Source organism: Amblyomma maculatum, chromosome 6 (assembly GCF_055883805.1).
Source record: "Amblyomma maculatum isolate TAMU_Amacu chromosome 6, ASM5588380v1, whole genome shotgun sequence".
Taxonomy (NCBI): domain Eukaryota; kingdom Metazoa; phylum Arthropoda; class Arachnida; order Ixodida; family Ixodidae; genus Amblyomma; species Amblyomma maculatum.
This window is the reverse complement of record NC_139349.1, coordinates 112425362-112439775: the sequence shown is the minus strand read 5'-3', so window position 1 is coordinate 112439775 and position 14414 is coordinate 112425362. Positions and strand designations below refer to the sequence as shown.

At 42.6% G+C, this 14414-nt stretch overlaps 1 protein-coding gene across 2 annotated transcripts in view; it reads left to right on the top strand.

The window, feature by feature from the left end:
- Positions 1-372: 372 nt before the first annotated feature.
- LOC146186612 (uncharacterized) overlaps positions 373-14414 on the top strand; it is a 39448-nt gene continuing 25406 nt past the window's right edge. Inside the window, exons 1-9 of one of the 2 annotated variants that reach the window (XM_084607352.1) lie at positions 373-654; positions 1499-1560; positions 2508-2564; positions 4312-4346; positions 6920-6974; positions 8623-8714; positions 9470-9583; positions 12333-12486; positions 12838-12890. In XM_084607352.1, the coding sequence (XP_084463478.1) occupies positions 2543-2564; positions 4312-4346; positions 6920-6974; positions 8623-8714; positions 9470-9583; positions 12333-12486; positions 12838-12890 (525 nt within the window). In that variant the 5' untranslated portion in view covers positions 373-654; positions 1499-1560; positions 2508-2542. The remainder of the gene's footprint in view (positions 655-1498; positions 1561-2507; positions 2565-4311; positions 4347-6919; positions 6975-8622; positions 8715-9469; positions 9584-12332; positions 12487-12837; positions 12891-14414) is intronic. The other variant, XM_084607351.1, reaches the window with a different exon arrangement.

Below are 14414 nucleotides of genomic sequence, written 5' to 3'. Positions count from 1 at the left end.
GTGGTTAAAAAGAGCTGCCAAGTGCTTCAAAACTGCTCTTAATGCGCAGTAAAAAAATGTTGACGATTGCCTAAAATGAGATAAAGGCGAGATGGTTAAATAACTGCCAGGAGAGTTCACAGACGACGCCTCAATTCTGCAAATAGCAAATTTTCAGAAACCAATCGTTACAGTGCCTAGAATATACTATAGCCCCCCCCCCCCCCCCCCCCTTTTTTTTTTTTTTTCTTTTTTTGTTTTCATGAAGTGTTATGGAGGCTATGCCAGCTATGCCGCAAATCTCAACGCACCATTTTGAATCAATGTTTTGCGATGAAACACTGCCATGGTAGAAGAACATGCTAATGAAGGTGGCGTCACCTGGTGCTGATTCATCCAGCTATTTTTTGCGACTACGCCACTCCGCCCCGACTCCGCACGCACGCAGCTAGCTGCAGTCGTCGACGTCGCGGGCCACCGCCACCGCCTCCTGTTCCGGCCGCCGCCCACGTGTTCCCGGTCCCGGTGCTGCTTCCAGCTTCTCTTCCACTAGGAGATAGCTCGGAAGCTGCGGGAACGTCGTCTGCCGGTATCAGCTTTGCGGGTGTCAAGGCCGGAACGTCAGCATGGGGGACGGCGATCGGAACGAGAAGTACCGATTCCTTATTTTGGGAGGTAAGTGCAGGCAGCATTGAATTTTGACCACCAGCGAGAGAAGGCCCCTCCGCAGTGGCCGCTCACCTTCAGGCAGCGCGTTCTTTGAGTGGTGTGTCATATCCGCTGCCGGCGGTCAAGGCACTGGTGACAGCTCCTTGGGTCTGTGCGGTTCCTTGGTGTACTAGGAAACTCCTCGGTTTTTTCTCACCGGCTAGAGCCGTCCACGCGAGTCTGATTTGTTAATTAGCTATGCTTTTACGTTTTTCTTTTGCTTGATCGATGCTGAGTGATAAATATCAGTACTGTGATGGAACCGCGCGCGTTTATTATTTTATATCGTGTGGGTTCGGTCTGTTCACGCGGGCGCACTTGCCTTCTCTTCAGCGTAGCTAAGGTGGCTGGAAAAAAAAAAAAAAATACGCATGTCTGCAGGGTAGGCGACCACCTCAAAGGCCGTGTTTGCAGGCTTCAAGGCGTGTCGAACACGGCGAGCGCGGCCTTGAAATATATCTTGCATATGTCATTTACAGTCCCGTTTCTCTCCTCCTCTCACCACTTGCTTGTTTTCCCGCAGCGCGGTTAGTTCGTTTAGGTGACCACCCCGCTGAGGGGAGGCACATGGCGCTTTCTTTCCGTTATCCTGTAGACCGAAACATTAAATTGCAGCACAAATGTCCAAATGTTAGTCATGACATGTGCGCGATTTCATGCAAAAGGCGCCAGCATGTTGGCGCAGTGGTGGTTTAGATATTTGTTGGTGATGATAAGGCCTGTATTGTGTTTCAGGGAAATAATGGTCACGTTTCGTGCATATGTTATTAAATTGAGCTTTGACATGTGTTTTCATCTATTTCTTCCATAGGAACCGGGTTTATAGGACGGCATCTTGTTGACTACTTGCTCAAAAGTAGTGTTGCATCAAAGGTATGAAAAATCTTTGACCTGCCCTAGATTCTGAATAGGAGCTTAGATGCTGAGAGCGTACTATGTTGCTTCCTAGAGAACACTCACGAATAATCTTAGTCAACGGACCAAAAAACAAAAAAGTATAGCGTTCATCATGTATCACTGCTTGTGTAGTTGTATCTTGTTGACACAATACCTGCAAGAAATCTATAGTGCATTCAATTTCTCCCCTTGGGCGCTGTCTGAAGGACAATGTGTGGTCGGGAGGGCGGGAGGGGTGTAAACATTTATTTTAATGTGTGGAAATATGTATTTTTTACTTTTTCTATTAAAAAAGGAAAGATGAGATTGAGCACAGCTTCTCACATAAAATTTTTCGTATTGTCACCCTCTGGCCCTTGTCCATTATTCCACCGGGCAGAAAATTGCATGCGAGAACAAATTCAAATATAGGTTATTTGCTGAAGGCAGGCAAATTCCTCATGTTGGTCCATGTTTAATAATGTCCTGTGCACCATTCTGAAGCAGGAAATGCACTGCAAAAACTTGGTGTCCCTATAGCAGTGATCAATTAGGTAACTTGCCAGGGCCAAATTTCTCTACTGTTAGCACCTTTTTATTGCAAAGTGTGCAGAGCGAGATGTGTGTGTGGTGTTGCACAGCTTTTTCTGGACTACACAAGAAGCTGGACCAAATTTCAGGTGGTTTTTAAACGCTCTATTGCAGGTTGCCTCTAGTAGTAGCTTACTACCAATCATCCGTGCCTTGTGGGATTTAACTTCATTTTCCACTCGTGTTTATTTGAACCATTTTAGTTAAGGCTATTCCAGACTGCTGCATCATTAGGCTGGCATCAGGTATGAAGTGATTGGTTGGGGAATTCTGGTGAGAGGTTCCATTACTGTCTCTCTCTCTCTCACCTCTGGATGCCAGGTAATTGATGAATGATTTTGTCATTCTTGCAGATCAGAGTTGTAGACAAAGTACCTCCACAGATGGCATGGCTCAACAATGCACACAAGGTGAGCGTGCCATCCTAAACTTTTCTGCTCATACCCGATTCAGGCACTATGTGTGTATTTGTACATGTGCATCCTGAATACTATCAAAGCCCTTATAAAAGGCACAAAGTGCAGAAATGTGGCCACTAAAATAATGTGCTTAAATGTGCGAGACCATCATGAGAGCTTTTTTTATTATAGACATGCAAATTGAGTGCAAAAAGTCATGTTTGAAATGAACATGCCCCTTTTCACGATAGGTTTGGTATAGCGCTGATCAATGCATTTTTACTTTTTTTTTTGCTTTGTGAGGATGAGTGCTTTTTAAAGGGCTTAAAGTGTGCTGACCTTTTTTTTTTTTTTTTTCACAAGAATGAGTCATAGGCAGTATGATGAAGGCCATGTAATGAGCGGTGTTGAGTCACAGTATGGAAGTATTAGGTCTCAATAGAAACGGCATTATAAATGTAAAATTATTACAAATTTTTGGAACCAGGAATTTCTTTTCTGCAGTCTCGCTTCTCGGTGAATTCTAAAAATTTTAACTTTTTCCTCAGGTTGATGATAATTTAAGGTTGATGATAATTTGCGACTGAAGGGAATGGTATGAGCAAGTTGCTTTGCAACTCCCCAAACTTGCTAGTGCATCAAATTAACTATAAGGTGCTGTTGGTCTTGGTGCTCAGAAGACCACATTAAGTCCATAACACTTTCGCACTAGTACTTAACATAATCAAACCTAACCATGAATCTTTTGTGAAGCCTCTGCCGAGCTCAAGAAAAACAAAAAGTTGGAGCGGAGCGAATTTGCACCAAGGAATTTCTTGTGGAAAGTGAGTAAGGAACCTCGTAGCTGTGCATTGCACATTGTCATCTTCGTCAACTTCTATCCATGCACAATGGATCCAAACACACTGCTATCGCATTGGCCTCTTCTGAGATGCTTTAAAGGAGCGAGTGGGTTTGACTAATGGACTTGGCCCACCCCCAAAATTTAAATTGTATAATTCAGAAATTTAATTGACCAACATTCAAAGCTGATTTGGCCCAACCCTGAATTTTGTTCCCAAAATTAGGTCAGAAAATTCTTAAATGTGGATGGACAGTCGAGATTTGGACAATTTCGCATGATACCACTTTGATTGGTGGGCTGAAAACATCTCAATTGTTTCCTACCAACTAGACCTTTCTGTTATTATCAGCCCAATCAAATGACGTTCAGCCCCATAAGGTTACTTTAGGCTTGGAAATAAGGGTAAGCTGCTGAGCTTTAGATAAGGAGAGGAATTTGACCAGAAAGGTTGAGAACAGCCCTTATGATGCCATGAATGTCTATTACAATTGTGCCTTTCTGCTCTCCTGCTGAGGTTGTGCTCTATGAGTTTTCAGGAGCTCTCTAGTTTGCAGTATGAATCTCAGTATAACGTTTTTATCTCTGAACATTGCAAATTTGTGCGCTCTTTTAATTGAATTCTTCTTTGTTGCTTTCTAAAGTAGCCTAATTATTTGAGAACTGATATTTTTGGAAGCAGATAAGAACAGCCGTGAAGCTAGCAAAAGCATACCGAAGTGACAATTTCAAGTTTCTCAAGTGTGTCTGGGAGTAACAGTTCTAATGTGACTGAAAATTTCTGCTAGAATTGATTGCTGAACTGCACATACTGTGACACACATATTAAAGATATGTGCATACACTTTCTTCTTGTTTAATCTACAGAAATTTGTAAAAAGGACAGCTAGAGCCAAACAATGAATTTTATCTTTGCAGCTGCACTATTTGCATGCGTCGACATTCAGTACGAGGTGAGCTCTCTCAAAGGTATAACGAGTGTGATTAAGTGCTGTGATTACCAACTTTTTGATTACCGTCATTAAGGATAAGGTAGATGTCTGTATTGCATAGCCCTCTGTGGGAATGCATCTCTGTGGGAACGTGTTGTAATGCACTCAGTGCTGTATTTCGTACAAATATCGATAATAGTTTATCTGCCCAAGCTGTTTAGAAAATAAGGAAATAAATGAATAAATTTACTTTTGATTCAGCAGCAGTGAGGAAACTCCGGAGACTAGTTTAGCAGTATATCTTTCCAAGCTCACTTTAGCGATGAGAACTGCTGAAAATATGTTCCACTTAATGGTTATTATAAATGCTCTCTTTTTCCATCTTCGCTCAGGGTTTATTTCTAGTTAGTACAGTTCAGGTTATCAGAAATATCTTAATTTACTGCAGATTTACGTTCATGCGATTGAGCAGAACAACTGCAAAGAACAGGCTTGCATAACAGCCATATCTGTTTCACAGTAAATTTGTGCAGTCTAAAAAAATGTGCAGGAAGCCATGAAATGCTGAACAGAACTGTTTCTTCAGTTTTTTAAATACATTTCAGCATTTGCTGCTAGTGCTTTTCTGTGCTTTAAGCTTCATTTTATGTCTCATTCAAAAGCGTCTTGTACAGTGATTTTGTTTCACAAGGATACTGGTTTTCTGCACATTTCAGCTTCCATTTCAGCGCATAGTTTTTATTTCCATGATCGGCAAATGCTTCACTGCGTATCAAGGGGGGAGTACAGCAAGTCAAGTTAAGGATGTTTCTAAGGCAAAGAAAGGTCTTACTAGCCCCATGGCGCGAAATTCAGTCTGTTTCATGGTGGCCTCGTGATAGCTGGTGCCTAGCCACTGGAGTGGCAAGTGGGACGACGATATGCACAGAAGCTATTCTTGTGAAAGGGCCCCTCTTCCTGAATGCCTCTGGCACGCCATGCTCGTGTGGCATCACTGACGGACCTCCGTGTGGTGTCATATTTCCAGCCATTGGTATCAAAATTGTGACGTACCTGTTCTTCGTACGGTGTTTGAGGTAGCGTCATACTATTTCACTTCCCATATAATATGCATCTGTTAAGTTGCAGGCTACTTTGCAATGGGGATTTGAACTGCAACATGTGTGCCTCCAAGTGTGTCTTCAAACCGAGGTTTCAGCGATTGTGGCTCCGAGATGCTGCATGAAGTAAGGCAGTCCGTGTCCAACATGCAAACACACACCAAATGCAGTATCAACAGAAAGAACTTTATCATATGTCGAAAACCTCGCTTGAACATATTTTATCTGGGCAACTAAGGTTTTCACGTTCCTACACATAAGCAGTCTTAAGTGTCTTTGCCTTTTTTTTTTTTTTTTTTTTTTTTCTTGCAGTCATTGTATAGAAGATGCGTCTTTCATACTGAACTTGAAATCCTTAATTAATTTCACACCCTAAACAAAGTCGGGCAGGTGGAGGAGATGAGAAGCAGGGAGGTTAATCCAGAGTGGATCTCACTTCACTAAGCTGCACAAAAGACAAGGAAGAGGGATTATAAAAGCGGAAGCAGGAATGAAGTGAAGAACAAGGACGGTAATTATAAATGCACCATATTTACTCAATTTTAATTTGCACCTTCTTTCCAAAGGAAATGGCCTAAAATTAACATGCACATTAGAAACAAGTATGAAAATAAAACTATGCCAGCAGTGCACTTTTTTTTCGTCCTTGGAAAACAAGTGCGTGTTACAATTGAGAGTGTTAGAATCGAGTAAGTACAGTATGCACAATAAAATCGCAATCTATTGTGCATGCAGTGACATTTGAGAATCGAAGCTACAATGCCTAGCAAGCCTGCAAGGCATAGGGTAGGTGCGGCCATCATTCGAGGATTTTGGTCTCCGTCAGCGGGCGAGGTTCAAGGTTATCTTTGGACTTGTCTCTCAGCATTAAAGACAGGGCGTATACAAAGGACATGTTCCATTGTCTCATCACAGCTCCAGGAGCAACAGGGCAGGGCTGTCAGCCATTCCAATGTAGAATGGCTTAAAAGGATGCGTTGTAAACTTTTATTACTGCATGGAGTTGGAACAGGTAATCTTCTGGGTTTCATTTTTCTACCCTGCTCAAATGCGGAACTTGTTGTTGTCAATATGTGTGTGGCAACATGAACATGACAAACACTGAAATGAAAGGTGAAGTTCACAACGGTCATGATATACTAGTGTTAATGGTGTTGGCCGTTTTAATAACAGTGTTAACCTATTTCACATTATGAAAGCAGGGTACATTGGTCATTTCATGCCTGGTTAGACTTTGTTAAATTTTTCTGTCGCCTTGTTTATATGCCTTGCTGTTCTGAGTGGAACCCTGGGATAAAATAGCAGCAAAATCAGGGACAGTGGATTGTTTTGCATGGTGTTGCAAGTCATAGTGAGCCACACATTAATTGCCAGATGCAACGTGCGTATTCATTTTTCTAGTTTAGCCCTGCTCATTCCCAGAGTTTAAGTAATTCGGCTACTATGTATTCTTGCTGTGCTGGTTTTTTAAGGTTGATGCTGTTTCTTGTGCAGGAGGTGTATGAGCATCCTGCAGTTGAGTTCAAGAGTGCGAATCTCATAAATCCTGGTAAGTTGTTTATGTAGTTAGTGCTGCTTTGATTTTTTGCAGAACAGGTTTTTCTTGCCTGCCAGTGAGAATACCAGAGCAGTAAATGATTCCCATTGGCCATTCCTCGTGTAAACCAAACAGGTGCAACTGTACCTAAAAGAAGCAAACAGAATACCAAAGAATCCACAAATGATTTCTGCTTTCCATCAGCAGAGTTGGTGTGCTGGGTGCCTTCAAAACACATTCAAACAATGAATGGAAATATATCTGAATAGGCACCAGAAAGCTGCATCAGTTGAGCAGGGTATGTGGTGGTGATCAGAAAATTTTAAATAATTTTAACAGATGATATAAGTAATATAGTAAGTCATACTTTATTATATATTTTTTACTGAAAGCACTAATCTTGTAAGGCACAAACCACTAGATGGTACTAGCAGTAATTGTCACGCAAGTGCAGGGGATTGTCACACATTTTGCATGGTAGCAGTGGAAGGCAGCCCAAGAGAGGGCACTTTAATGGGACTGTGACGATGAGCTGCAGTTTGCCCGTGTATCGTAGATTACTACATTTTAAACGATAAGAGACTACATTCACTGAGAACAAAGCTTCGATGTGCTGGAAAAAGCCGAGAAATGAAATGCTGGCATCTCCACCACTAGCAGTCTTCACAAGCAAACTGCTTTGACATCAAAACCCATTTCAGTATGCTGATCTCCGAGGATTATGCTACATAGTTGTTCACTTCCAGGTCGGGATTATGGGGACCTTTCTTTTCTTCAACCTCTCCAGTTTGGAACTTTAAAATTTTCTCAACAAAAGTTGGCAAATCGCCATTGGCTTTGTAGCAAGGAGTGGAATAATGCATTTCTACTAAGACCTAAAATTGCATGAAATGGTTCCTGATGCTCCCTTTAAGTGGCACCACCATTTAAGTACAGTGTGTGTTCACGTCGTTCACATGACAAAACAATACAGCAAGGTCGCATTGGCCAAACTCTCCCCAAGTTTATGTTGGAGAGGGCACATTTCATTCTTTGGGCCTGCTGTGGGTGGCAGTTGGAAACGTAGATGCATCAGAGATGCCAGCGATCAAATTTCTTCTCTTTATACTTTATCGTGATGTGATTGTACAGGTGCAGCCGAAATATCACAGAGCAGCAAAATCTTCTGATACATTCCATATCGAAGACAGAATGATGTGTTCGGTTAGTGTGTGTACATACCTGCAGTATATGCTAACAGGTGCATAAAGTGCTTTCTAATTTTTGTTGTATGAGGCATGACAACAGTTTCATCACTGAAGCATGCTCCGTAAGATTATGGCTGGGACTGTACATCCGTACAAGCACGGTTACTAAGTGCGATGGAAAGGAGGTTGGAGTTAGTTTAACGTCTTTCAGAATGCAAGGTCTACTAACTCAAGCTTAAGTTCTAAGTTTATTTTATGTGACCTGCAGTTGTGCACGTAAAACTTTAAAAAAGGTCGCATTATGCGAAAGGGTGGTTTATTCTCCGCGCTTTGTGGATGACACTTGAAGGCATTTCTTAATGAATTGTCCACTGCAGCTGCTGTACACTTTGATGCAGTCAGACAGGCCCAACGGAAACATTGGGTAACATTTCTGAAGTTTATACCCTTTTTTTTTATCTCTTTTGTTCCAGCTTCTTGCAAAGCAGCCTTTGAGCATCCTGAGGGCTCGTTCGATTTTGTGATCAACTTGGCTGCAGAGACCAAGATAAACTTGCCAGATTGTGTGAGTTGGCTTACTATTCAAGGCCAGTTTCATCCTTGGATGCAGATAGTCTCCCCTTTTCTCCATGACAGTACACTGTCTCTCAAGATACCAGATTTATTTTATCTATTTTTTTTGCCAAGTACTGGTAACCTTGCAGAAGGCCGTAAGCGGGAGTGGGAAAGGTAAAACAGCTTTCAAGAAATATTAGATCAAGAAATTGAAACTTTGCCATTCCAGATGCTGTGCTTTGCCAATACTGTACTAATGCTTCTGGCAGAGCACTCATGTCGCAATTCTGTATTAACCGTTGAGTGTCGAATATTAAAGAAAAAAAAAAAAAAAAAATTCCCCCCCCCCCCCCCCCATGTAAAATTCTGTAAACGCTGTGCGTTTAGCGCAGTACCTATATTGCAAAAACGCCGGAATGTGGCCACAGTACTCGTACGGCAAAAGCAGTCAATGAGTTAAAATCTCTCATATAATGAATTTAATGGCCGATTAGAAGTCTAAAATTTTGGTTCAGCAAATACATAGCAGGTATCAAAGTGTGGCCAGTGTTTGTGATGTAGTTGATGCGATGTTCACCACAGGAAATGCTGCAGCTGAGGCAATGAAAATGGCAAATCTCTAATTCTTGACGCCAAACTGATTGGGCAGGAAAGAAGCACTTGCTGTAAAGGCTTCATTAAAATACAGAAAACTAAAAAAGAAAAACTTCTTCCACACTGCTCATGGAGCATTGCTGATCTGTGTAACGTCGGTCTTCTTTGCAGGTATATGAGGAAGGAATCTTGAAATTGAGTAGGAATTGTGCTAGGGAAGCACTCGAACATCACCCAAAACGTTACATCGAGATTTCTGCAGGCAACATGTATGCCGAGGGAAAAGTATGTATATATGCTCCCATTCTCTAATTATTTTCTTTCCTTTTTTTTTTTTATTCTGCCTAGAAACACTTGAGTGTGGTATGCTGAATGTTCAGAAAGGTTAGTGTAGAGAGATACTGTATAAAAAATTAAGTACAAAGATTTCACACTTACAATAACTAAATGCAGTGCACTTGCTGTACAGCTGCCAAGATAAAACTGTTGTTTTTGTATTTCTGGGTAGATGGTTGCATACTTGACACTTCAGGCAAGTGGCAATCCGGAAGCCGACTAGTACGATGTCAGAATTGCACACGTTAGGTGCATGGCGATTGACCTTTATCTATAGTACACGAGACAGTGCTTTAAGTGTAGTGTAATTCGTGGGGGCAAGGCAGAAGTCCAGTTATTTACTAGATTCGAGCAAATTGCTGCAAGTTTGCTCTGTGGTTTGCGGAAGTCACACTGCTCAGGTGGCACTGTAATTGTTGCAGTGCACGACTGAAAATTGCAGCTGACAGACACTTTCGACAAAAGCGAGACCCCATCCTGAGATGTGATTTTTTTTACATTCCTTGTTTTCATGTTCCCGATATGTTGGTAGTCGTGCGTGCAGAGAATGTATGGTCAAAGCTTAGGCAATACTATTCCCACGCCCTGGCACATAGTAGTCGCCCTTTTGCCATCAGCTTTACACATCACAGCGGAGAACCACATGAAGAAATCTTGATGCGAGACAGAAATGGACTTCGGCATGCAAGAGAGTGTCAGAAGCATCGGCTTGTACTGCATGTATACGGCAGTGTGGGCAATGGCTTACGAAGTCATTACGCAGATGAAGAGTTTTTAGGCACAACACCTAGGTGCGTTGGTTCAGGAAGCAGCCAGTAAAATAATTATACTTGTCGCCTGTTTTTTCCTTTTTTTTTTCTTTTAATCCTAAAAGTTCTCTGAGGAGAACTTTGCACTGATACAGGCATTTTGTCTTGGAGGCCATAAAAGACTCTAACAAACTTTGAGCTGCAAGCCTCTCTTGCTTATACAGTGAAACCTCGTTATAACGAACAGTTAACAAATCGGAAAATAGTTCGCTCTATCCATAATTCGTAATATAAAATTTCACAGAAAATCCATGCAAGAGCAGCAAAATTCAATCAGAGAAGGCACAGCAACTCGGAAGGTGCCTTCTTTGGTCACGTCCGTTTATTTACGCGCAAAGAACTGAGTTATCGCGACCTGCTTTTTTGTGTTGATCGCGTTCCGTGCAAACGCTCAACAAGGGCAAACCTACTGCTCTCAATAGCACTGTAGTGGCGGTGCAGTAAATCCAATGCAGCAAGCGCTTCTTGTGAAATCGGAATGTTCTCATCGTTTGCACGGTCAGCCTGAGCTTCGTCTGCGGGATGTTCAGAAACTTCCACAGCGATTTCGGCGTCCGTCAGTACAGCCGTGGTCACCGCCATGTCGTCGCCGCCTACACAGTCCTCTACAGTCATTGTTGCGGGCATGTCACCTCATCGAGCTCGCGGAGCTCTGCTTCTGCTTCGTCCCCATCGTCACTTGATGCGCGGGCCTCTGCTGGAACAAAAGCTGTGTGCCGAAAGCAGTTGGCAATCGTTTCGCCTTTCACACTGTCCCATGCCACTTTAATGCTCCCAGCAAGTCGATCTTCAAGTCCTGCTTCATAAGAAGCTTCACGAGAAGAGTGTCAATCAGTCTCCTCTTGTAAACTGCCTTTATCTTGAGCTTGGTCTTTAACGTCAGTTCTGCTCTTTTTTTCACGTTCTCCGCCATCACAGCACTACGCACACCCGTGCACCACACTCGACACGACGACTGACGCAGCCTCCGCCGAATGCTACGACGGCCACGCCGCTGCTAACACTAAAACCAAAAAACGCGAATGGCACAAAAACCAAAAGAGCAAGTTGTTTCCTTCCTCCGTGCAAAAAGGCAAAAAACAACATTCGATCGTGCCGCTGCCGCCGCCGCTGAAGTGGCGCTCTCGGCGATTGTGAGATGCAAACAATTTCTGATGGCCTCCGAGATCACCTCCATGCGCACAAACAGGCACGCAGAGGTAATCTCGGAGACCATAAATTTCTTCGGCTGTCAACTCCCAATGCCATCGTGGCATCTGTGGCGCTGTCAGCGCCTGCGAGGTAATCCTGAACGTTTGCTGGCGTTGCGAAGTTCGTAATATCCGTTTTATGCCGAACCGCGTTCGCTATGGGAAGTTAAAAATACATGTGTTTGACAAAAATATTTCAGAAGAGTTCGCTATATTCAATAATTCGTTATATGCATGTTCGTTATATCGAGGTTTGACTGTATCACTTAGCGAGCACTAGCATTTTGTTCTAAATATATTGAATGTGCGTATAAGTGAGGAGTTTATGAGAACTTTGTCTTACAATAGTAGAAACCCGTGGATTGTCTTATGAAGAGACTGGGAATCAGGTCGCAAGTCTTGGTTCTAGTGCTTTCTGGTGTTCTTCGAGGTAGTATGTAGCTGGCAACGATCTTAAGAATTCATAACAATGTCACATGCATATGATGTGTCCTTGTTGTGAATTTTCTTTACTTTAGGTTGCACGAACTGGCAAAACCTATCCTTTCGGCAACTGCTACATTAGCGGGATACTTAGCTGTCATTCACGGTGGACAAAGCCATTATGAAGTTATGACACTTCATGTCATTACTGCCTGGTCATTGACTATTCTTGGCAATAATCATTTTGTTTTCTCCCCTTGTCATCGGGTTTCATAGAAACCATCTCAAGAGCATTGCCCGTTGGATCCATGGACTGTTACAGCTCATCTAAAGCTTGCCGTGGAGCAAGATCTGGGGGAGATGAAAGATCTGGATTATGTGATATTGCGGCCTGCCATTGTCTATGGTATTGCTGACAAGCATGGCATAGGTGAGACCCTCTTTGCAAATGGCTGCTTTTGTGAGCCTCCCAATCGACATCTGTCTCGACATTTTTCTCTACGTTTGGACACTGCAAGCAATAATTATAGTGGCACCTAAACCTAAGCTCTTTTTAACCTCACATACTTCCTGGCATATTCAGATATCGATCTCCGCAGGATGTCATTTCTTCCTGGGAATTTTCACTGAGCAGCTTTACTTGGGACGTGTTGTGGACCTTGTTTTTCATTCTCTTCTTTTTCTCCTGGGAAGGCTGTTTATAAGTTCCTACTGCATGCTTTTGTTGTCATGGTCCTTCTCAAACACTGAGCATGTTTTTCCTCTTCATTTTTTATTTTAGTTCCGCGCATTCTAGTGGGTGCTGTCTACAAGCACCTGAAGGAAACAATGAAGGTAAATTTTCGTTTCTGCCTTTTTTTATTCCTTTGATGCCTCTTTTTAGCAAACACCATCATCACATTTGGTGACCTCCACTGTTTTGTTGTGAAACGTCTGTATCTTCCTGGATGTTTTATTCTGTCATTGCTGTCCTACCCATGCATAGGTGTTCGATGTGCAGGGCTTTGGGTTAAAGGTTTCATATAAATCTTCCTGCTCAGCATACAACTTGAAAGGTTAGTAGATGCAAAATAAAGCAATTGAAGGTTGGATGTTTGAGTCTGGTCATGGAGCTCAGTTCTCGCCAGTGGCGTTTTTCAGAGCTGTTGCACATTAAACTCTAATTCAAGAAGGTTTTTGTTGTGGTAACTGTGTCTCATTAATGTAGCTTAGGATTCCAGTGCTAGTAATTCTTGAACATGATTAAAAGGAAAATTAAAAGGAAAATAAAACAGCATGTAGAAATGGGGCAGAGGAACATGATCTTGCTTTCTGCCATAATGTCCTTGTGTTACCAACTACTGGCTGTCTTCTGGTAACTATTTTTATCAAATGCTGTTGGTCATAAAACAAATATATCGAACTCCTCAAGGCAAGCAGTGCCCGCTTTGATGGCAGTCTTCGCTGCACTACACGTGGCTGGTGGTGATGTGGCAAAAGTCAGCGCCATGGCTCGCACCATTATCTCTGAAGCATCAACACCGTACTGTCCTGCAGTAACCAACCAGCAGTGCAGGTAGTCATATAAAGTTGGCAAACATGAATGGAGTAAAAATGTTGATAGGTAGCTTTTGCTTGATGGATCATTTTCCACGCACACGGGTGTGATGCAGAGGAGCCACCCTAGGGCTGCTGCTGCATGCATATAGTGCTTTGCGGGGAACCAACAATAACATTGCTGTCACCTCCACATACGACGTCACTGTAGTCATCAAGTGTGACAGTTCAGTCCTGTTTCAAAATTTTGTTTGCACAAATTTAAATCTCGATCTGATGCTAAAGGAAAGGAATATGCTGCAAGGCTCCTGTCTGGCACTAGTACCGAGTGAGCAGCTATCGACAGTAATGAAGGTGCTGACTTATTGACGACTTCTACACCTTGTTGAGAGAGAGAGGCAGGAGGATTGCGTTTGGCATTTTTTTTCACATACAATTTCCCTTTGAGCACAACGGTGTCTGCTAGAAGAGCTCTGACAAGTCTCAGAGGCCCACTGCCATGTTTCCAAGCCTCTTTCAAACTTGTCAAAAGATGTGTGATCACTTTTGCCTCGAAAAGAAAATGTCCTGTACAGGTGATGCTGCCAAGCAGTGAACCAGATTCAACTCATGCGAGTGCAGAAGCTCTTTCTGGCCAGCTACTTGACTTTCTTGCTTGGAAGCTGAGCAGAAAAGTTGTTCGAAACAGTTAATAGTAAGAGCATAACAGTGCCTTAGAGAAATGGAGGAGTTTCGTTTTTTTTTTTTCACCGCTGAACTAGCTGTAAAGCAGGCGTGCAAGAAAAGGCATGTCCTGTAGTTATATTGAATGCCAACTGATGC